Consider the following 24,549-nt stretch of genomic DNA (forward strand, 5'->3'; position numbering starts at 1 on the left):
GCTATTTGGATTGCACTTCATAAAAGATTGGATAACTCATAAATGAATAATGTGGGGGAGGAGAAAAGGAGATGATTCTTATGAACAGGTCTAACCAAACAGTTCTTTGAGGAAATGTAATGAGGAGAGAAGGGAAAAAAAATCCCTTGAAAACCAATGTCTGAGTAAAAGGTAGAGAATTATAGGCCTCTGTCCTTTTTCCCCTCCCCTTTCACTCCAACATTTTCTTCTTATCTGCATCCATGATATAATGGAAGTGAGGGCAAATGCACGGTCAGAATTTTGTGTTGGCAGGGTATTTCTTTTATTAAGTGTGAGAAGATAATGCTTTATCTCATCTTGTTCACTTTAATGGAGATAAATAACATCGTTCTGGGGAGTGGACAGAAAGATAAATATGAGAAGGAACTGGAAAGTTTAGGAAGTTGAGGCAGTTCCTCTACAAAGGAGGATGGCAAGTTTTCTATTAAAAAAATCAGAGGTTTAATTAAGAGCTTTTTTTTTTTTTTTCTTTAAGAGATATAAACGTCTTGTTGGTTCTGCATTGTTATTTGTATAAGCCATTTGAATATGGGGATTGTCTTGATAAGTTAGTGTGAGAGAGCAAAGACAACAGTGAAAACAGTGTTGGAAAGCTGGTAGAAAGAAGTACCTAAAGAATGGATTTAAGAAGGTGCACAGAGAAAAGGACTTCAAAAGACAGCAATGACAGAGCTGTTTCAGTAGAAGGTGTCACCTGCTTCCATGCTAGGCAGCCCTTTTCCAGAACTTGGGATGTGAGGGCAAAGGAGCCCCCATATCAGCAGAAAGGGACTGTTTGGTATCTAGACCCTGCGTGACTTGTTGTGCCTGTAAGCACTCTTGACATCGTGATTAGTTTGAGTCTTCGTTAAGATTTTCAATATATATATATATATTTTTCTGATTGGAACTGTGAGAGGGAATATGTCTTTCACAGCCCCATCTCTTGCTACAGTATACTGACACAGCAATCCCCTTGTCTTGTTGGTATTCAGTCTTCCCAGGTTCCCTTGGTCCACAGCCTGTTGTAGGAGGTGCTTGTTGCACAGTTCAGCTGCCAGGTGTTTCACAGCAGCTGCCTGCCAGGCTGTTTTGTCAGGTCTCTGTGTTCTCAGAGCCTTTCTCATGTATTCAGCAACTTGACAAATTTTCTTGGTAGGAGCTTTCTAAAATGATACCATATTGTGTGTAACTTAACATGCTGTTGAACATCAGAATATCTCCTGCTTTACAAGTCCCTGAAGCATTGCCAAGCTCAGAAACCAGAGCAGCTCTAACATGAAGCAATAAGGAATGTAGTGGTTTTTGTAAGGAGCAGCTCTTGTCTGTATTTGTCGTTTTTTTTTTTTTTTCCATGAGATTGAAATGAAAGCAGCTACCAACAGCAGCAAGGAGACTAAGCAGCTGAACTGAGTATTTGTTAGTTCCCAATGTGATCAAACTGTGCTGACTCTGCTGTTGCAATACTTTAATTGTGCTGGTAGCCTTTCAAACTAGAGAAGTGTTGGTCAACTCATATAAATTCTTTGATATTTGTTTTTATTTCTCTTTCTGATTGTATGTTGAGTTTTCAAGCTAGAATTTTATTGCATCAGTATTTGATCTACGGGTGTTCAAATGCTGGGCTCTGTAGAGGGCGAGTGCTTAAGCTGCTCACAGGCATCTTGCAACTACATGCTCCTTGATCTGTGCGTTGTATGTGTTTCACAAAATGAATTTATCCCCAGTTGATGTTTCTTTACAAGAAATATTTGCAAACAACTGGTGGTATCATGCATACCAATGTTCACTGCAAATAAAAGCCCTCTCCAGTCCGACTGCAGTGTGTGATGTTCATCAGCACTGCAGTGAAACTTAGTTTATGGAAATAGTTAATTGTAGTGGATTTGCATATGAAGTATGAGCATGTTTTTTCTCTTTGGAGGAAGAAGTACTCATTTGCATGTCAGAGTGTCATGTTGCTCTTAAAAATTCAAAAGAATATTTTATCTTTAAGCAAGGATGACACAGGATCACATTTTCCCAAGAAGAGGCAGGCTGATGCTGAGTCCCCTGCAGGCTTGCCTTCAGTTTTTGTTTTCTTTTCTTCCCAACAGCCTCTATCAATGCTTTTTGTTATGTAAAATTTTACTGTAATCAAAACATTAGAGACCAGGTATGTCTTGAACTTGCCATCAGGATTATGACATGCCTTCAAGCTGTTTTGCTTTCTGGGGAGGCAGTGGTTGTTTTGAAGGATATTTTGTACCTGATATGAAATTGCTTCTCCAATGGTGGAAACACTGCTGCTAAGAAGAGATATCTTGTGGCCTCAAGGCTAACAATGAAGAGGAGGGGTTAGGCAGCATCTGTGGACAAAGACATGCTTGTGTGAGTTACGAGAACTGGTCCCAGCCTGCACAGGTTCTCCCTGTGTGATGCCCAGACTGCCAAAGTGCACGTCTTGCTGAGCACAGTGCTGACTGTTGCAAAGTTGGTCGGGTTTTGGTAAGATTCTCAGGCAATAGTGGGAAATGTGCTCAAACATCATAGTTCTGAGATAGGTGGTAGTAATGGTAGTAACAGCAGTATCATGGGTCACACAGACTTCTGTTTAGGAGCCTAAAATGGTGGTGGCTTCTGCTTCATAGCATTGAATGGAGGTGAGTGAGCAGCCATGGTGCAAGCCTTAGGATATCTTTGGCTGCGCAGAGCAGAACTGAGCTCTTGTGCTTGTTTCTGCATGCCTGAAGCTCTTGGTGCAAATCAACTGCTTCTAAGTTGCAACTGGGGCAGAGGTGTGAGGATTTAAGTTTTTTTTTTTGTTAATTTGTTTTGATTTTGAAGATATCCTACAATGCATCTTTCCATGTTGCTATGGTGCAACTTGCCTTTTACAATACAAAGCCAAGTCTGTCCCTTAAACAGACTAACAGCAGTTTGATTTTTTTGTATCTTTAGCACTAACAACTTTTAGATTTAGAGCCAATATTTTATTTGTGCAAGACTCAGAACTTGACAAAACACACCCCCTTAGCCAACAGATTCATTATTTACCATAGCAGGCATTGCTATAGAAAAGCAACTGAGGATCTCATGTTTCAGAAGAAAGTATAAATGTTATCAGACGTAACCATCAGATACTCTTTTTAGGGAAAATTGTGTCATGCCTAAGGGTAAACATGCTTGTGATTCCATTGGTTCTCACTCACACAGTTGTGTGAGAAATTCTTGTTAAGTGTAGGTGTATGGAAACAAGCAAGTATGTAAATCTGTGTGTTTACATGTTTGTCGAAAAGTCAAGCATTCTAATTCAGTTGGCATTTGTTATACTTCTGGGTTATGATTCTGTATGTCTCTTGAGTCATGTAGGTGGTACTGGTGAAGGCTTCTGTGCTTTGCTAACTTGGACATGTCCTTTGTTTTCTTTTTTGATCCTTCACCCTCCCCCTTAGAGTAATAAATGCTGGGAAGAGCACACACAATGAAGATCAAGCCAGCTGCGAAGTCCTCTTTGTCAAGAAGAAAACTGGAGGCCCTAATTCTACACCAAACAAGAACTCAAAACGGAGATCATCACTCCCAAATGGAGAAGGGCTCCAGCTGAAAGACAATTCGGTAAGAAGACTTCTGAATCTTGTCAGTAGAAAAGTACAAAAGAAATATAAAAGGATGTGATGTTATGACAGTGACAGAAGAACTCTAAATGTTTCATGCATTCCCATTATGTCCTATTAACTACCTTTGCATAAATACAGAATGCTTAGCTTAGCTACATTTTTCTTAGCTCTACTATTTCATTTTTAATTCCTTGCATTGGAAAATGCTGTTTACATCTAAGATATTTTTGTTTAAATATTCAGAGGACAGTTCTCACATTTTCCTTTTCATTTCTGAAAACAATCATGAGAAATTTACTGCTTCAGAGTACTGTGAGATTAATGGCTGTGTTTAAGTTATCCAGTGAAGGTCACTGCAAGGATAACAGCATCGCTGTTTGTTTAGTCACACAATTTTATGAAGTGTTGAACTCTTCCTTTGGATTCTACTTACTGAAGCAGTATTGCTTATCATAAACTTGGTTTAGATAGGTAGGTTAAGGTCCTCCAGCACCCTGAATTCAGTGATCACTGATCGTATCTGTATATAGGGAGAGTGATGCCATGTACGCTCTGTTAGAATCATCGTCTGTTCATCTGTTTTGTTTCTGGACCTGTTATTTCATTTGTTCTTTAAGCATGGGCTCAGGCTCCAGGAATGTTTCATACTGTGTATTAAATTCAGACATTTAGCTCTCTCAAAATGCCCTGTCTGGGTGTTGAAGATGAACAGTGTGAATAACCATACATTCTCTCTTCTGTTAGGAGAACACCACTTGTCCCTAGGTGCTAACTAGTCCTTCACTGGCCTATAAATACATGCTTTTTTTTTCTCTTTTCTACTTTTTTTTTAACTTTTTTTTTTTTTTTTTTTTAAACTGGGTTGTGATTACTGGTGTGCTTCAGTTTGTCTCTCACAACCCCATGGCTCAGTGCACCTGATGTCTGCAGAAGTCATTGATGTCCTGAGAACCAAGTACTACTCCTTCCTCACCTCTGTCTCCCTTTGCTCTGCTTCATACTTCCTTATTGCCGTAGCATCTTCAGACTGCTGTTTGCAAATAGCCTTGTCCTTTCCTTTTTCAAGTCTTTCTTAAAATCATTTGTACCAGTTCCCTGTGCTTATATTCCCCATTGCATTCAGACTGTCACAATTTTTTTCAAGTATGTATTTACGCTCTCCAGGATAAAGAATTGTTTCCTGTACTTGTTTAGATTAAAGAGTTTTGCATACACACAAACCAGGCAAAATATAATTTGTTTCAACAGTGTATTTATAAAAAAAAAAAAGTCTGTCTTAGACCATCCAGCTGCCTGCTGTTAATTTGCACAAGTGCTTGGTTCTGTGAGTGTACTTAATTTTTGCATGCACTGATTATTTTTAATGAAGCATGTATCTGTCCACAGTACTTGCATGTATATATAAAATACACAAAAATAAGCAACTACATGCTTAGTGCATGTGATGGGTGTGTTTGGCAACAAAGGTACTGCTGTAATGCACACAGTGCACTGCAAGGACCCTGAAACAGACACCAACTTGTGTAGGTGCATTTTGGTACTGTGTAGGGATGCTGACTCTGCTCTGATATCCCATTTAAGTTCTAGGTCTAGCCTGTGGGAAAACAGATCAGCTGCCTCTGCATCCCTGCTGCAGATGGGTGTAACAGTACTGAATTTGCTTCTGTTTTCATATTCTGGGAGCATGCATGGACTACTGAAAGGTTAAAAATGATGTTTCCCACATCCAGTTAATTTTCAGTTTTGAGTGCTACCAGATGCTTCCCAGGAGAGCAAAGGCACACTAAGTTTTATACGGCTTCCTGCAGTTAGTCATCTTCCCAAGAAGGTACTCTTTTCCAAACGTTATGTACTTAGTGTGTGTAGATTGCATTAAGAATACAGGACCATAAAGCTTCATCATCAGAAAGATATCTTAATTAGCCTTGATGTTATATAACATTGCAGACACCATACAGTTGCAGTACAATAGTGATAGGGCCTATAAACTGATTGTGTATTTTTGTAAGCTGTTTTTTGGTTTTTTTTTAATCATTTGAATTGTCATTGGGATGACTGGATATTAGATGAGGCTGTGTTGTGTGAAATAGCTCAGACTTTTCTAATTTCTTCTTTTTTTAGTGTATTTCCTACTTTGATTCTGTATCTTTTATCTCCATTTTGGAAAAACCTGCCACTTCCTTTCAAGTTTCTTAAGAGAAATCTTTTTATTTCAGATCTTCTTTACTTTCTTCTACTTCTAACATACTTTGACTGGAAGAGAGTCTGAACTGAGAAGCCAAGTGATATGTGTAATACAGTACTGATTCCATGCTATTTGTTACCTTCTTTCTGCTTATCAACAACTTCTGTTTTTTTATGTGACTCTTGAAGGTGCTGTAGCACTCATTATTTAGCTGTGTAAAACCTGTGCTACTATATTATTAGACCACAGCTTCTGAATTTACATTTGTTATGTATTTTCCCCAAACAAGCAGCATATTCCTGGAGAAATTTTTCTACTAGAGGGCAGTCTTACACTGGCAATTAGTTAGATTTTTTCCTTTGTACATCTTTTGCTGCTTGAAGATACTGAAAAAAGGGAGGAAGGGGAATAGTACACATTATTTTGAATTATTTTATTTTATTTTTGTGTTTTAATATTGAAATTGAATATTGTACTTTTCCTTCACATAGCATTGTTAGCATTGGAAGTGAATACTTTTAAAAAATGTCTGAGTCAGTGCTAAATGTAATGAGTTAAATCTGTATCAAAAAGATAGAATCAGAGGGGTTAGAAAGGAACTCTGGGGATCAAGTCCAGCCTACTGTATAAATATAGCATTGAGACACTCCACTGCATAGTGTAATATCATCCCAGCAAGTGTATATTAAGAAAGCCAGGGCATGAATCCTATAGGATTCATGTGAGCTTTTCTGCGCTACTCCGTGCTTCCCAGTGTCTTAGAGGAAACAAGTGATAATGTTTCAATTTCACTTTTAGTCATAGGGTATCATTCTGAGCTGTTTGAAATTTCATGATCCCTGACCCTTTATTTTACTACTAAGCTAATGTGAGGCTTGTTCAGATTACAGATTATCCTGTATATACTAGAGAAACACATCTTTCCCATACACTCTGGGCTATGTCTAGGTGGAAGGCAAAGTATTTCTTTTTCAGTTTGAGATTGGAAGCATTATGTGTCCATGGTGTATCATGAGGGAGGTATTTAGTCCAGGGAACCAAACCCTAAAAGATGGAAGCACAATTAATTCTATCATCTATTCCCATGAGGCAGTATTGCTGCTTTAAATAAATGATTTCAGTTTTTAGTTAAAACACTTCCAGTTTGGGATGCTTGTTTCTGTTGGCAAACTAACTTCATATTTTGCACAAAAAGCAAACTGGTTTTACAGAGAGATTTTTTGGTCAGTAATCCTACTACATGTTAAAAATAGTTTAAGGAGAACTTTACAGCCAACTGTAGTGTGAGCTTGGAGCAGTTCTGAGCTAAGAGTGAGCTGGCACAACTGCCCATCATGCCCTCAGGGATAAAAATTCACAGCAGGTTTTTTGTGTATGTACCAGAATGGGCAAGTGGAGTGGGGCTGGATAAGGAGATGCATTCAGAACAGTGGGGTATTTTTTTGTTCTTGTTTTCCCCTTCCACTATATAATACTTACTATGGTGAGTAATCCACAGGACAGTCCTCCCATTTCTCAGCATTTCAGTAATGAAATGAAGAATGCACAAGATAAAGTGCTGAATTCCTAACCTTGATAGAATTTGGACTTGAGGAAACTCCACTGTACAGGTGACTATATTCTTAATGAAATGGTTAAGAATTTGTTTGAACTTCACTACACGCTGTCTATGTTTATGGCATCAGCTTAAAACAAAAGTAATTTTTTATAATCAAGACTCTAAGAATATGCATTTCAAAGCAAGTTCTAAGTATTAGTGTTTTTTCAGTAATGAACCTCTTGCACTTTGAACAGCATGAACTTGTAGCGATGGCCGACATACATGTTGCCAAAAGAGACATTTTTCATTAGGTTTTGGATTTTGTAGTTCAGGGCAGCAATTAATAATTTCTTTTGGATTTGTGAATGGCAGTGCATGGTGTTCCTACTCCGATCTGTTTTCTCTGTCCTGCTGCCAATGTACAGCACCTTTGTGGAACAACCGGAACAGCAGAAAGTAAAAGGAGCTGCAGTCCACAGCCCTGTGCACAAATTTTAAATAATCAGTGTTTTGGGCAAACACTGTAATGGGATTCAGGTGGTGTCTGGACTGTATGCTGATCTGTCATGTAAGGGAATGAGAGGAATACATGTATTGTAGCTGTGGAGCAATTGCTATAATGTCTGCTGTCCTAAATTAAACCACAGACAGAAACATACAGATACTTTTTTTTTATTTTTTTTTAAATTATTTGACTGTTGTGAGATACAGGTTATGCTTTCATAGTATTTGATGTTTTGCAGTAGTATTGTCTGATTCCAGTTCCCTCCAAAATCCTCTATTTCTATGTCTGTATTACTCTACTCCTGTCTGACTTGCAGGGCAGCCCCACAAACATTTATTTCAGCAAAGCTGGGAGAAGATGCAGATTTAAGAAGAAACAGAGCAAAAGAGACTGGAATTATCATTTCCTGATCCTGCTGTCAAATACGTCATCACACAAAGACAAATTTTGTTACTCCTTAAATGTTTTACTAAACATGTTGTGATGAATTTTACAGAAAACTAAAGGTTATCTTGGGTATGGCTGGCTCCTTAATGCTTTTTCAGGCAAGTCTGAGCTTGTTCTGCCTAGAATTTGGTCTACCTTCTGACATGGGCTAATGGATAGCGAACACCACTACACGAGCATGGTTTCTACTCAAATCAGAGCAAGAGCACTGCGGAGTACACCTGTCTGAACAAGTCTGAGTAGAGAACCATGATTCTATGATTCTGTGTGAGATGCTGTGATTCTGAGAGCTGTACTGAAACACTTGCTGTTCTGATCAGGGGGTATGTAACTCCAGTACTATACAAGAAGCTTGTCAGAAGACTGGGAATATTTAGGCAGTGAATGTGTAGCATGGGTGGAATGTGGCTGGACCCACTTATGTCTACCTTCCTTGAGGACCTGTGTGCTGGTTTCCAAGCTGGCACAGGTACAAAAAGTCTGAGCTGTCTTATCTGTCAGCATGGTGGGCCTTACCTACCTATCGTGGAGGTAGGAACCACACCTTGGTACTAGCTAGGACCTTGGCCTAATGTCCAGTGAGAAAAGGATCTGTCACAGAAGTACCAGGTGCCATCTTGTGTAGCTTTCCTCTCCATAGTGGTAGGTCTATCATGTATCAATGATGTAACTCTCAAACACTTCTCTACACAGTCATTAAGAGATAAATTCAGTATCACATAATTGCATGGTCGAGAGTGTTCTGTAAGGAATGGAAAGTGGAAAAGACAAGTTCATCCTTTTGTTAGGTTTTTGAGTTAGAGTGTTTAAAAAAAATAGGCACAAGTTCACATGTATTTTCTAGGGTTGTACTGACATGGGTATTTCTCCATTTCAGTGGGAAAGTTCTATCTAGGAGAGTTAACTGTGCTTTACCTGCTGCTGTCAAGCCACTGGCTGCTCCTTCGCCTCGCTTGTGGTTGCAGCAGTATGACAGTCTCTTCTCTTTTCCTGCTGTCTCCCCAGGACTCAGATGGGATCAACCTGTACTACTGGTCCCTGTTTGATGGACATGCTGGGTCAGGCGCAGCTGTGGTCGCTTCCAAACTGCTGCAGCACCACATCCTGGAGCAGCTGCAGGAGATTGTGGACATCCTGAGGAACACGGCTGTTCTCCCACCCACCTGCCTGGGAGAGGAACCTGACAACACATCCACCAACAGCAGGACGCTGACACGGGCAGCCTCCCTGCGGGGTGGTGTGGGGGCCCCGGGCTCACCCAGCACCCCCCCGACACGCTTCTTTACTGAGAAGAAGATCCCACATGAGTGCCTGGTTATTGGGGCTATAGAAAGTGCATTCAAGGAAATGGTATGTATATCTTTAGGTTCTGAAGTCCACACTTCATATGTCCATCAGTCACATGGCCTGGGCAAAACAAACAGTAAGGAGTATATTTTTTTCCACTTTTTTTTTTCTACTTAAATAACTCTGTCCATATATAGATAGTGTTTAAGAGCCTCAAAAGCTTACTTGTTGCATTTGTGTGAGGCAAGGAATTGTTCTTGGGTCTGTGGAAGCTGCTGCCAAGCTCACTAGCACTCAAACAGGAGTGGTATCCTGAATCCCATTTGCACTTTTCTCTGCTAGAAGGACTCTTAGAAACTTGTTTGTTCTTTCCTCTCCTTTTTATTCTTTTTCTTTTCTTTTTAAGATTAAAAATCAGTGTTGCTTCACAATAGCAGATTTCAACTTTGGTTGTTACATCTGCATATACAGATGTGTGCCTTAGAAAGCCTCTTTGCTCTATGAAAGTAGCAGCAAAGGCACCTCAGCACCCTAGCTTCCTTGATCTGTTGACCTGCAGTTCTTGTTAGCATTAGGGTGGCTCATAAGACAGTGTCTGTGGGGAATGTATACAACTCTTGAGTGAGGTCGCTTGGTTGTGGGTGAGTGGGGCATGAGGGATGTTCCTGTCACCCACTTGATTTGTGTACAGCAAGAACATCTGGGAAAAGATCAGGGTCCTGTGGAAACAGAATATTCTCAAATTTCCCCATTGGAAGCTGTTTTCTCTTTGAGTTTTTATAATTGATACAGTTGCTCTGCACTTCCCCATTCAGGCCTTATCAGTCTTAAAGATAATTCTAGTCAGGCAGAGCAGAGACTTGGTCTGTCAGCAAGTACATCTGGGATCAGGTCTTGAGAGATGTCTTTTCTCTCTCTTTTTTTTTTTTAAGCCGCTTTTTTGAGCAGAAGGTTTTTGAACTAATGAACATTTCCCAGAGGTTTTATTTGTTGCCTGAAAAGAAGTACAAAGGCAGGATTCAATCATAGCTTATTCTGATATATATGAATTTTGTTTAGTACATGCATCTAATTAGGAACTTCAAATGTTGTAACAAAGTGATCTTTCACTTTGAATTCAGAGTAGCAATTATCTTGCAGAATTGTCCTTTCTTCCCAAGGATGTGCAGGCAAACATACTCACAAATTGAGTTGTCCATGAGTAAATCTACAGCCATGGTTCAGTGTGGGACCTGAGAGCATATTAATGCACTGCAGCAACTGGGCTGAGTTTCTGCTAGCTGCAAGCAAAGAAGACGTGTGAAAATCTCCTGTCAGTTTAGCACTCCCCCTTCAGAAAGGAAGAACTAGCTTGTTCCCTCTTCTGTTGAAGGAGGAAAGAGATGATACTGCCTGTCTGCTGTACCCTAGTATTTGGCTGGGGATTTTCCTGAAAGCTTGTTTCTTAGAGCAGTGGAAAAGCTATAATAGAGGAGAATAGTAGAAACCCTGAATAACTTATTACAGATGTGATGTCTGGTTATTCCAGACATGGATTATAGTAATCTGTCCTCCCTTTTTCCAAACTGTGGAGAGTATCATAGAATCATAGAATGGCCTGGGTTGAAAAGGACCACAATGATCATGGAGTTTCAACCCCCCTGCTGTGTGCAGGGCCACCAACCACCAGACCAGGCTGCCAAGAGCCACATCCAGCCTGGCCTTGAATGCCTCCAGGGATGGGGCATCCACAGCCTCCTTGGACAACCTGTATCTTGTTTTCCTCCCTGTGCCTTTGACTGTACTCTACAGATCAGAATAGTTATTTAATTCCTACTTTTACTTGGCTATATAAATGACTGTTAGTATGACTATCATAATGCAGTACACTCCTGGCATTATCTTTTGGTTTAAAAGGAAGTATAATGATAATAATAATAGAAGTGAGATTAAGAAAAGCATTAGGTAATTGTATCTATCTTAAACTCTAGGTGGTGTCTTGTGTTCGTACGTGGTTTAGGGACAAGACTATATTCTTTTGCATAAATGTCTGCCTAAGGGTTCTGCGGTTCATAAGATCAGCACTCATGAATTTCATCTGTGCCTGCAGTGATTCATCCCACCCCTCTCTGACTTCCTGCTGGCTTATGCTCCTAGCAGTCTGTGTAAGAAGACTTTGGGCCTCCTCCGCAGTACGTTGTTTGTCTATTGCTGCTTTGTATTGGAACATCGTGGATATTGTTGAGGTAGTTCAGTGCAGTTAAAACTTGCATAATTTTCAAGGGTTTCATGCAAGCGGTGTGTATCATTTTACCAAGCACTTGGTGAAAGCTCATGTTCCTGGACACATAGGCAGACATCTTGGTGTTGTTTCCTAAACGTCTAGTACTGAAAGGAGCCCTTTGAACCTGGTGAAAGTGTTGGATAGATAAAGATACTTTTTTTTTTAATTGAACAATTGAACCTGACAGGTTTATCTACTGAAGGTTTTGTTCCCTTTTATCAGGAGATTTTTTTTTTTTTGTACCTTTTCTTTCTTCCCCAAATGTCTTTTGAATTCTTGTTAAGCTCTCCCTATTCCAACCTCGATTGTCAAATAAAATGCTATTTATCAAATGGCTCTTAAAAATTATTCTTCTTGTCAGGTGTGATTTTCTTTTGGACATTGCCTGTCTTACAGCTATGTGCTTTAAAACACTGTAGGAAGCTGATACAGGTCATGTCATTGCCTAACTTAAAAAGTTCAGGAATAAAGACGCTCCCCTTTTTGAAGCACCACTAGAGAGCGTTCTCTGTGTTGAAACTGGGACTAGAAAGCTTTTGTGATGTGTTTTCACTGTTCTATTTAATATTAACGCTTAATGTCAATAATTGTCAGTGACCACAATTACTTGAATGAAAATAAATTAGCTTAAGTTTTGGAGTTGTTCCAAGTCAAATCCTCTAATTTTCATCTCTTGAGTTTTGAGATGTGTATGTAGAGATTCAGGAGCTGAGTGGATGCTTCCAAATAGTCTTCATTACTGGATAGAAGCATTAAACTAAATCCCTTCCTTGAATTTAACCTTTTGTGCATGAGAGCAATTTAGTATTTAATTTAAATACCTCGGACAGGAAGCACCTATTCTACACTAAACCCTCTTTATCTTGGATGGGAAAAAATGGCACATACCTAGGCTGTGTGATTTACTGGAAGACAGTGGTGTCTGCTGTATCAAGCTTTTTCTTCTTTTTCGAGGTTCTTTTGATTCAAATCTAAACAGATACTTTCACAAAATGCTTCAAACTCAAATGGCATCAATCTTCAGAGACTAACACATTGTATGGTTTTCCTTTTTCAAAGAAACTTCCTCTAAATAGCCATTAGAAATAAAGGGGCTTGCAGCTGTGATACAGTCATTTAGATGCCTCTTTGACTGAGCTAAAGCAATTTAAAGAGTTAATTTTGACTTTATGTCTTCTGAAACATGATTTTTAGTTTAAAAAAAAAAAAAAAGTTAATGGATATCCTGTGTGTAGGAGGTAAAGTTACTTGCTGTAAAGCAAGCTACAACTACCAGAGGACCTATTCTGAGGATGGATGCAGCTGAAGAATAGTTATTGTAGTTCTTAGTGCAGTATGATGACTGGTTGTAATGATGATACTGTGGTTTGATCAGTTTACCTATGTCTGTTTTCAAGATCCTGAACTTTTAAAATTTGACATCAGATGCAGCTGGCACACACTTCTCTGCACTCTCACTTGCTTCTCCCATCCTCTAACCCTGCCCGTGCAGCAGCCTGCATGTATGAGCCAGCCAGGGCAGAGCTGCCGGTGGCTCCTGCCCGCAGCCCAAGACGTGCCGCACGCACGCTGATGGAAAACGCTGGAAGGAAGGACGAGGCCGGGAGCCCTGCAGCACGCCAGGCCGCTGCCCACGCCACGCTTACAGAGGCACCAGAGGCGCTCTGGCAGATCTCCACGAGGTGGCATGAGCAAGCTGCTGTGAGCCTCGGGATGAGCAAACAATGCTGCCTTCGTGGCGCAGTCAACTTCTGTTTTTAGAAAAGGGCTATAAGCTAGCGTGACAAACGAGTGTTTTTGCTCGGGAAAGCTCAGGTCCAAGCCTTAGCTTGCCCCTGTGCTCCATCCCCTGGGAGGGCTGGGCATAAGGCAACTCTTGTGGGTGCCCTGCTCCTGCCTGCTGCAACATTCCCCATCCTCAGTAGGGGGCAGAGCACAGATTATTTCCCTCCTTGGTATAAACGTCACCCTTTTTAGCAGAGGATACAGAAATCCTTTTTTTTCTCTATTTATTTTTTTTTTAAGACCATTTTGCAGATGTTAGGAAGGTGTTATCACAGCTACTAATGAGTCCTCTAATTCTTCACCCTTCATTCTCCAGCCTGCAGTTCATACTCATTTTCCACTTGTTGAGTGAAGTTTTTTAGCTCTGTCAAGATCTGAGAGTGTGCCCCATACTGCCCTTTGGACTGAAAGAGAGATCATCTTATCATCACAGAATCATAGAATGGCCTGGGTTGAAAAGGACCACGATGATCATGGAGTTTCAACCCCCCTGCTGTGTGCAGGGTCACCAACCACCAGACCAGGCTGCCCAGAGCCACATCCAGCCCGGCCTTGAATGCCTCTGGGGATGGGGCATCCACAGCCTCCTTGGGCAACCTGTTCCAGTGTGTCACCACTCTCTGAGTGAAAAACTTCCTCCTAATATCTAACCTAAACCTCCCCTGTCTCAGTTTAAAACCATTCTCTCTTGTCCTATCACCATCCACCCTCATAAACAGCTGTTCCCCCTCCTGTTCATATGCTCTCTTCAAGTACTGGAAGGCTACAATGAGATCTCCCCTGAGCCTTCTCTTCTCCAACCTAAACAGGCCCAGTTCCCTCAACCTTTCCTCACAGGAGAGGTGCTCCAGCCCTCTGATCATCTTAGTGCCCTCCTTTGGACCCACTCCAAGAGCTCCACATCCTTCCTGCACTGGGGGCCCCACGCCTGGACGCAGTGCTGCAGATGGGGCCTCACAAGAGCTGAGCAGAGGGGGACAAACACCTCCCTCTCCCTGCTGGCCACCCCTTTTCTAATGCAGTCCTGAACACAGTTGGCCTCCCCTGTCTTAGTTTAAAACCATTCCCCCTTGTCATATCACTAACCCATGTAAACAGTCATTCCCCCTTCAAGTTCTAGAAGTATGATTCAACCCAGTTTTGCTCATCTCTTCCTCTACAAGCAGATTGCTATATAGAAATGTTTTGCATCCTACGGAAAAGGAGATGGGGGAAGAGAAAAAAAGGTTGCTCTGAAATCTTTCCCCAGATGGGAAATTAGGAAAATTTTGTATGTACTTAGCCTTCATCTAGAACTCTTTACACCCCTAAAGGTTTCAGAGGTGTTCTGCATCTCTTTGTGCTGCACCCCTTTCCCAGCAGCACTGATGAAACGTATTTCATTAAAAACCGATATCTCTACGTCAGAATGAGTTAGTAGTAATGGTGGGCTTCATTTTGTTTTATCTTTTCCCCTCAAATTTTGTTGAGATATAGGAAACCTCTTTCAGCACCGAAGATCTAGTTTAAGTTAAGCAAACTCTGAGAATGAGGCCCTAAGGATTATTCTCCATCCCATAATAAACGCTTCTGAGTTCTTATTGAAGGGAATAGATTTTAATATAGGCATTCCAGCACTCATGAAGTGTGCATGTGACAGGGCTGAAATCAGGTGAGGAATTGTACTTTGTTTCAAGGTCTCAGAGGATGCTCCGAGCAGCGGAGATGAAGCTATTTTAAAATTCCTGGCGGTGCCTGGAAAATCCACTGTAGTATTTGTAAGTTTAAATTATTTTGATGGTTAGAAACATCTGCTTCCTTTGAACTGCTCTTTTCAGCTTAATTTAAAAATATATGGAAACCACGGGGAGGAAAATCAGCTTCTCTATGGCAAGATTAGATAAAGTGGCATTTGCAACAAGCCCATGTCTGTGACCAAAGGCTCTGCAAGATTTGATTTTAGCTTTGAGGTGTTTTCCTCCTGGCCTTTACCACAGCCTACCTACCAAAAAAATAAAAATTAAAAAGGAGATAAATTAAGGGAAAAAAAAAATACTTGCACTGAGTAGCAAGAGCCACAACAAAACCCAGTGTCTGCGGCAGAGCAGCTTGCAGTTCCTCTGTGTGGCAGATGATGGCCATGTTGGTTAGCGCTGTGCACCTCTACTGTCCCCACTGCTCTCCTCGTTGTTGTGTTGATGGCACAAATAAGATCAGGCTGTTTGCACTCTGGCCTGCACAGAGTCACATTCTTTGTGACAGGTGCTATTAGTAATAGGAGCACTCCCCATCCAGATCGCTTGGGACAGTCGCTGAGCACTGCTGAGCATCCCCGCTTCTGTCCTGGATCACCTCCCTCTTCAGAATTGTATAGGAAACAACGAGCCAGAATTGTGTAGGAAACAACGAGCAGTCCCTGGCTTGCCTTGGTGCTGCAGGTTTCCAAGCAAATTGCAGCTGTTATAGTTAGCATTTGTTGTGGTTCTTTTGCTTGGATAAACAAAGCTCTGAAATAAAGCCCTAAATCCCATACCCCAAGGCATGGACAATTTGAGCTGTTTGTTGCTTAATGCAAGTAATGAAGTACAGCACACAGAGAGGCAAGGTTTAGCTGAAAAGATCTTCTAGTTACTTGCAATAGCTATGTTAGCTGACACTCCCTGTTTGAATCTAGTATTACAGGGAAAGACCAGTTTGATATTAGGTTGGATTCTGGACTCAGGAGAGGCGGGCGACTTTAACATGTTGGGTTATTACCAGAAGCTAAGCTACGAGGCAGCAGAGTGAGTTCACTGACATACAATTAGTTTTTTGAAGATGCATGGAATACTGGGAAGTAGCTCATTTACCTTTTTTTATTTCATGGTCTCTTTCTTGGGATAATATATACTGCTGGGCTTGACTGATTGTCAGTGACAGATGTGACTTGTGTTCTCCACATCTATTAAGCAGGGGGGCTTTTTATATTTATATGGTATTTTATGTAGTATTTCTTATTAAATTCAGAATCAGTTGGAAGTTTAACATGGGAAGAACGATTGAGTAGGTACATACCTCTCTAAATTGGTGCACGTTCACCAATTCTTTCCAGGGCCTCATGAAATCAGTGAGACAAGATACAGCCTTACATACTGTGGCTCATACTGGCAATTCTGTGAATGCCTAGTACTAATATTCTTTCTTTGTTCTACTGATGTTGTTCTATTTCACACTGTTTTTTTTTTTTGTTAACTAGTTTAGCATCACTGCCTTCTGTATTTCTGAAGGGTAGCCCTCTTGCATGAGTGCATCTTGCTGCTGTTTGCAAAGGTGTACGCTCCACAATCCTAGCCTTCGCTTTGGAGACCAGATAGTTATTCATGTCATAGCTAGGTCTCATTAATTATTTGCTGTCTATGTAAAGTGCTCTCCAATTATACCACCAGGTATGTGTTGTTCAGCTACATTTATCTTTGCTGCCTTTGTGCTTTTTCCGTAGCAAAATCTCTTGCATCCCTCAGCATTGCCCTTTATTCCATGATGCCTGATGTTTTACAGTCCTGTCCTGTTTTGTCCCCAGCTTTGTATCATAAGCAGTTGGTACTCCAAGACTTTCTATTCTTTCTGAGCATATAGCCAGAATTGAAATAGAAAAGAAAGCTAGTGGGACTTGCAGTTGAAGAAAATTGTAATTTTTGGGGGGAATCTTCATTTTCTAAAGTATTAAGTACAATGCTGTCTTATTTTAATACATTTTATTTTCTTTTCCTATAGGATTTGCAAATAGAACGAGAGAGGACCGTGTATAATATTTCTGGTGGCTGCACAGCCCTTGTGGTTGTGTATTTATTGGGGAAGCTTTACGTGGCAAATGCTGGTGATAGCAGGTGAGTGTGATGTCTCTTCTACTCCCACACCGAAACTCCCAAGATCTGGTGTTACCAAGTTCCTTAGTGGCAAATAGCATCACCAGGAGGTTCTGTTTTTTGGCTGGGCTCTTAACAGTTCTCACTAAAATTAATGCAAAATTAATGCAGTAGTGATGGACTTCCAGTGTCTAGTTGAGTGGTGGATGCACTCAAGGTGACTGACTCATCTTTTCTTTCTTGTTGCTATCTCTGAATGAGTTGATGGTGGCAGAGAAGTGAAAAGACACTATGAAGAGCCTTTGAAACAGGGGTAGTAGAATTGTATGCTGAACACTGTTTGATGGGGGACTACATCTGGAACTGCTGATCCTGAGGGTGCTGTCCCTAGGTCTAGCCTTGGAAACCCACCTGGCTATCAGATTTTAATATAATTGAAAATGGTATTGAGAGTATAGTAAATATACTGCAGGGGGATGGAGAGGCTATCCAAAAGTTAGGAATTTTACTGTGTCCTGCTCTGACTCATGTACTTGCCTGTTTCTCAGAACTGAATGCTGTAGTTCAAGAATTGTTAATTTGTTTCAGTTAGAAGTTGGATGCTTTACATCTCATTATGAGAAGCTCCTTTTTCTTCTGACTTAGCTAAAACTAGGAACATGCTGGGAGCCTCTCACTTGCATTCCTTCCTTCTCTCTCATTCTTTGCCCATACCACTGCCAGAGAGAACGAGGCTGTTCTTGCAAGACTTCATACCTTTGCATGTTTCTTCTGGCAGTGCTCTGCATAAACAGGCCAGCAGAGCGTAGTTCTCTGCGTGACACAGACTGCATTTGGGTTCAGTCAGTAGCTGTGTAATTGAAGTCTGTACAGATACTGAACAGTGTTGTCTTTTGATGAAGACACTACAGTTACATGTTTTCATTGTTTGGGTTTTGTGTGCACACAGTTCATGTTTCATTCTGTATTCACAGAGACAGCACTCAAGTCTTTTGCTGCATTGAAATGTGTAGGAAGACAAATCCACTGCGCATAAAGTGCTTTGCTTTCCATTGTTAGTGATCTTAATTTGCTGAACTTGCTACATGTGTTGTAAATTGCTCACCAAGTTCCTCTTGATAAGTGACATTCAAATCTTTTTCCTTCAACTGGCAAATGAATGAGTCCTTGCAGATGAGTCCTTGCAGAGTGTACCTGGAAACAAGTTGGAGTTGACCATCTGTCCACTCCTCAGAACCACTAACTGTGTTGCATTTTACCTCTCTTCCATCAGATTAGAAGTAATCGTGTTTTCCTTTACTACTGTGCTTTGAAATACAGTTGAGTCTCTTCCATAGAGTTAGCTAATTGCTTTGTTCCTTATTTGTGTAGTGCAAAACTGGCCATGCAGGACTTGCTTCTGAGGGCTGAGGTCTTTAGTCTTAAATTACTGGCTGCTTGCAGTTCCCCCAGGATCTTCCTTCAGCTTCCTGAGAGCAGCCTCAGCTCCATTGAATCCTGTGGATTCTCACGGGAATAAACTTTTATTGGTGGTGATCTTGAAATAGTCCCAGTGTCCACCTTAGTTAAAACCACTCAGAGGCTTTGAATATTCATTGAACCCATCCAAAACATTTTTTTGTTTTAGAAAAAGAGGAAAAGAAGAAAGCCACTGGCAAGGCTGAGTAATCTTTGAACTAAGGCTAAAGTTCTTGTACTCGTTCCTCAGATCCCTATAGGTAACAGAGATCCAAACAGTTTGGTTTTCCGCTTTCCAAATGGACCTCGTGGAAGCCTTACTCATGCTGAGGAGAATTCTCAGAATTTCCAAAATCTTTCATTTTCACAAGGGCCTGCTTATAGATTTTCCAAGCTGAATAAAATATTTTTAAGAGAAGTTTTAAAGTGTAGAAGTCTGGTTGATCTGAGTCTCTCACTGCTTCTCATATTTCAGGATGAGGGTAAGAGGGGGGCCTGCAGTTACTGTGAACCATCCAAGTTGCTTCTCATTCCTAAAATGACATTTTAGGACTAGAAAAGCAGCTCTGAGCTTGTCTGCCTACTTCCAGGGCGCACAGTGCATTGTATTTTTAAGGGCCAAGTCACGTAGCCAAGAAGTTCCTTATTTGTGTTAGTAGAAAAATATGTGCATTTTTACTGTCTCATGCCTTGCATTGTCAACTTTTTGTTTTGCACAGATACAAATGAGAATACTGAGAAATGTAATGAGGAACTATTAAACAAAATGTTTACATGTTTTTTAGGAGAAGAGTGGGATTTGTTGTTTTTTTTTTTTTTCCAAATATGCGCCTCATGTTTGTTGCTTTTGGAAGTAGATGCCAAAACCCTCAGTACTTCAGGGGAGTTCTGGTTTCCTCGAGTTCACCAACTCACTTATGCCTCTTCTGTCCTCAGTCTCCTACCTTCTCCACCCACGTGCTAGAATAAATTTCTAAAAAATAACTGCAGTTAACTAATCTATGGGAGTTTTCATGCTGCAGCATCGGCAATTGTTTACACAATCCTTATTGGTATAGCCTCTGCCCAAAAGAGGGCTTAGGCTTTGAAGTTACCTGGAATTAGAAACAACAGAAGCTTGTAGATGTGGGTTTTGAACAGCTACTGCTGTCAAAGGACCAAGGTACATACAACAAACTGTTACTGTCACAATGAGACTGAGGAAACTGGAAGTGTGAGACTTGAATAATAATGTGCTATGTGGTGCCAGCTATACCTCAGACTTATGCCTGTGGTATTCAGTTTAACCACTAAAGCTTCTCAAATCTAATCATTTCATGCCACGTACCCTGGCACTGTTGTATAGCAGCTGTCCTTTTGTAGTTGATGTGTAATTACATCATGAAAAGACTTTAATTACCATATTACTAAATTACCAGCCAGCAATTCTTTCAGGTTCAGCCCTAGCTCACTTCTGTAGGGACTATTAGGCTTCTTCAAGCTGAACACTTTTGGTTGGTGTAAAAAGGAGAAAAATTGTGCTAATTGTACGTTTTGTTATGAACCATTATTGAGCTTGATGTTATGGCATCACTAATGTCAATGATACAATTAAACTTATGCTAACGATGCAATCGCATTTCTGTAATAATTATACGTTAAAAGCACATGATACCAGAATCCTACTAAAAATTAGGTAATGTCTTCAGAGCCTGATAGAAACAACTTGGAGGGAGCTGATTGCGTTTTCTAATGGCTTGCTAATCATTCTTGGAATCTGCCATAAATATACCTACTTGTAGAGTCAAAATTTATGTCTGCATGTTGGCCAAAGCTTTTAAATGCCACCCTCTCTCTTGCCACCTCTCAGTGGTTAGCATTGTCTGTGCAAGGACTGATAGTGCTGTAGTGGGCCATCTGATGCACGGCATTTATATTTTGCCTACCAGATTGATATATACGCCGTGGTTACTACCCTGTGCCAGACACTCTGAATATCTAGGGCTTCTTTGGTCTTTTTGTTGTTTATTGATTGGTTTATTTTTTTTAATAAGGAACGGTAAATCTTCTCTGCTGATTCTTTTAAACAGTATTGCTCAGTTTTATATTGCTAAAGTGACTTTTACTTCTAAATTGTCATAACACGCCTTGTTAATCTCAGTTCTTCCAGTTTTATGTTCTTTATTAGTATGTTGTTTTATAGCTAGTGATGAAGCAGTATAAAACAAGAGCTTAAAATGTTTTTACTGATTACTGCCCATTACTGTATAGCCTCATGCAACATAACATTTACCCAATATCACTCCAATGACTCTAATGCAGTATGATCATATTAACTGTCTTTGGCACAAGCATTCTTCTGGCTCTCATGTTGTCTGGCTGAGGAGCTGCTCAGCAACTGCAGGCACTGCCATTTTGTGCTGTGTTTGGAGCCATTTGGGTTAGCAGTGTTTTTATCATTATATAGGATGCAGCACATCACAAGGTGATTTAACTTTGTCATAGATCCTGAAATACTTCCCTGAAATACTTGCTAAATCTTCAAATGGATTCTTGGACTTTTTTGATTTATTGGCAGAAGATGGCATCAGAGAAAAGAGCCTAATGTTTTGGAAGGTTCACAATCTTAGAGGGTCACTGGATTTTTTTATTTGCTTCATCAGCCTTTTTTTTTTTTTTTTTTTTTTTAAATGTATATCATTTTTTGCATCCCTGCTTTTTGCCCCCATGTGCTGCTGTTTTCAGGGCATATTCACCCTCTGTTTGAAGATATATCATCATATCCAGAACAGACTCCTTTTTGCAAGTGTAGAATTCATACTAAAGCATTTGGGATTGTTAAGTGATAGGGGCTCTCTAAGTGGATGTATCTGTGGCAGTTTCACATGGGTGCAGGTTAAGCAACGTCACTGGAGTTCAATTGTCCTTATGTGTGTACAACACTGATTTCTTCCAGTCTAATATAATAGTGCATTGAAAATTGAATTCTGCTTTGTTTACTGTTTCCATTCTTTCTGGATTGGCAGCCTGTGTTGAATTTCACTTATATACTTGCTCTGTGTCATAGAGCTAGTTAACTGCTTATCTCATAAGTGGTTCTTTTTGTAGAGACTAAAATTTGGGAAATCATGTATTACTATGAAGCAAATGAGAGAGGCATGGAAACAGCTCTGTATTTGCTGACTGGCACTGTAGTTGAAATAGAATTTTTGAGAAATCAGAGTTGAAGATTCTGACTCATTTTTGTGGTTTGTGGTATCTGACCTCTTCCTCCAGGCAGTCCAACAGGGCGATTTTAGCCAGAAGCCCAAACACTGCAAGGGTGGAAACCAGGCAATGCTCTAGTGTATTACAGTTATAGAGTTGGTTTGTTTCGGTATTTGTTTTACAATATTTTTAAAGAAACTTTAATTTTCTAATTTTTCTTAACTGTTTTCTAATCTATATTGTGTGGGATTTTTGCTTGCTTGTTTGGGTTGGGGTTTTTTTGCCTTTTTTTTTTTTTTTTTTTTTTTAAAGTGGTCTGGTTAAGCTCTTTTGTCTCCTTGAATCTGTATCTGCATAAACAACAATAATTGTGTTTTGTACTTAGTGGTCTCTGGAGGAAAGACTAACTCAGTTACTAAGCTGCTTCAAACTGCAGCATTTGGAGAAGCATTCTTACTCCTGTCCCCCTAAAGATAAGAGAAGAGGAGCTGTAGATCAGCCATGCGCATGGCACTTTCAGCCACACAATCCATGATGATCCTTCCCTGTCTTCTGAAAATTCTTCTTGCTCTAAATCCTCAAACAATGCCTCTCCGGAGGCAAGAGTGACACTTACAGACTGTATTTTGGCCAAGCTGTGTGCACATCCTTTTTTTTCAGATGGCTATTAATTCCTCATCACTCAAAGCCAAAAAAAATGCTTAGACTTTCCAGGTCTGTGCTTGCTCTGCTCAGGAGACTGTGAAGTGAAGAGAGATCAAGTGAGTCCCCAAATACATTCTTCTTCAGTAACTGCAGTTTGGTAGGTGGAGAAGTCTGGTTCTGCTGCCTAGCAGAAAATGCTGCAAAAGAGTGTGGCATCTTAGTCAGACTCAGAAGATACAGCCAAGTCCTGTTTCTTTGCTTGCCCAACTTCTCTTCCTTGGAAGCCTTCCCACACAAGGCCTGCTGAAAGCACTACTTCCCTTCTACCACCTGGACTCCTTCCAAGGAGAAGTAAGAGCACAGAATTCACAGGAGTAGCAGCTACCTCAGATCACCTTGCAGAATTTTGTATTGAGTGAAGCTTTTGGAGGCATTTCAGGAAACACTTTATCAAAGGTGTGGAGAAAAGGTGGTGAATCAGAAATAAGTTATTGCACTCAAAGAGCATGCTTTCTAACAACCTAGTGAATTATGAGTTCTGAAGCTCTGGCACCTCATATCCAGCACTGACTTGGCAGAAGTGATTAATTTGGCAGTCAGTGTTCATAGACTTTTGAAGACACGCAAGTCCTGCCTCTTCTCCAAACTCTTGTTTTTTCTGGAAGAGAGTATGCTTTTGCAATGTCTGTGACAATCTAGCATGTTTTAAAGCCATTGCAAACAGTTTCAACATGTGGTGTGTTCAGTTAAGTCTTCAGTCTCAACCACACGATATCTTCTACCAATGAAGTCTTTACATTTCAGATAATGAGGAAGGACAGGAATTTTACTGTTTGAATACTCCTAGCAAATTAGAAAGCCACAGTTCATTGCTACTAGATTCTAGGAGTGATGGATCCTATTAAACTTAATTCTCATAGAGTTTTTCAGCCTTTTGAGGGGTAGAAAGACACCATGAGAACTAACCAACCCAGACAAAAAAATTGGTTGCAACCACTATGAGTAAAAATTTCCCTGTTGCTTTCTTTTATTGGTGAACATGAGTGCTAATCAAGGAAAAAAATCCTTCTGTAATAACATCCCCACACGTATGTTTCATGTTTAACCTGTAGAGCTCATAATGTATGAGACAAGATGAGTAAAGGATGCTAAAGCATAATTTTAACCATTGGTACTGATGCATAAAGAGCCTGTTATCTTGAATACAGGCAGCTTGTGATATAAGCAAGTATAGCAGAATCCAGATGATCCAATGCACTTCACTGAGCTCAGTTTTTAACTCTTTAATCTGTGCCTTTTTAGTCAACCAGGGAGCATGGTGGATTCTTTCTTCCTTCCAGTGTTACAGGTTAGTGCCAAGACAGGCCAAGCAGGCTGTGACCTTCCACCTCTAGCTGCCTTCCAAACTGTGGGAGAGGAGCCAGAGGGAGAACCCCAGGCTCACCTTGGTCTCATGAAATCGTATTGAAGGGTTCTGGTGCTGAGCTGAGAAAGCAGAAAAGCTGAAATCCAAGTAGATGTGATGCTTTAGGGACTAAAATCATTCTGACATCCTCAATGCTAAATCAGTGAAGAGCACAGAAAAATATCTGCACTTCTTTGACCTTCTGTGGTTAGCCATACCCCAGCCATATTACTGACACAGTGCACAGTGTGCACAGTGATGCCTTCATCCCTAAGCCCAGGTTTAGTTGCCATAGTAACTCGTCCTGGAGATGAATACGATATCCTGGACAGCAGAGAAACAGACTTTGATTCCAGAGATAATGGTCCCAAGGCTCAGAGCTGGTCACAAAGATGTGAC

The 24,549-nt window shown here is 40.5% G+C and overlaps 1 protein-coding gene across 1 annotated transcript in view; it reads left to right on the forward strand.

Moving 5' to 3' along the window:
- The window catches only part of PPM1H (protein phosphatase, Mg2+/Mn2+ dependent 1H), a 125,525-nt gene that overhangs the window by 57,488 nt on the left and 43,488 nt on the right, over positions 1 to 24,549 (forward strand). Inside the window, exons 2-4 of the mRNA XM_052668293.1 lie at positions 3,456 to 3,618; positions 9,303 to 9,647; positions 17,365 to 17,477. Coding sequence (XP_052524253.1) covers positions 3,456 to 3,618; positions 9,303 to 9,647; positions 17,365 to 17,477 — 621 coding nt within the window. The remainder of the gene's footprint in view (positions 1 to 3,455; positions 3,619 to 9,302; positions 9,648 to 17,364; positions 17,478 to 24,549) is intronic.

The sequence above is a fragment of the Tympanuchus pallidicinctus genome, unplaced genomic scaffold, assembly GCF_026119805.1.
Source record: "Tympanuchus pallidicinctus isolate F22 unplaced genomic scaffold, pur_lepc_1.0 scaffold8, whole genome shotgun sequence".
Lineage (NCBI taxonomy): Eukaryota > Metazoa > Chordata > Aves > Galliformes > Phasianidae > Tympanuchus > Tympanuchus pallidicinctus.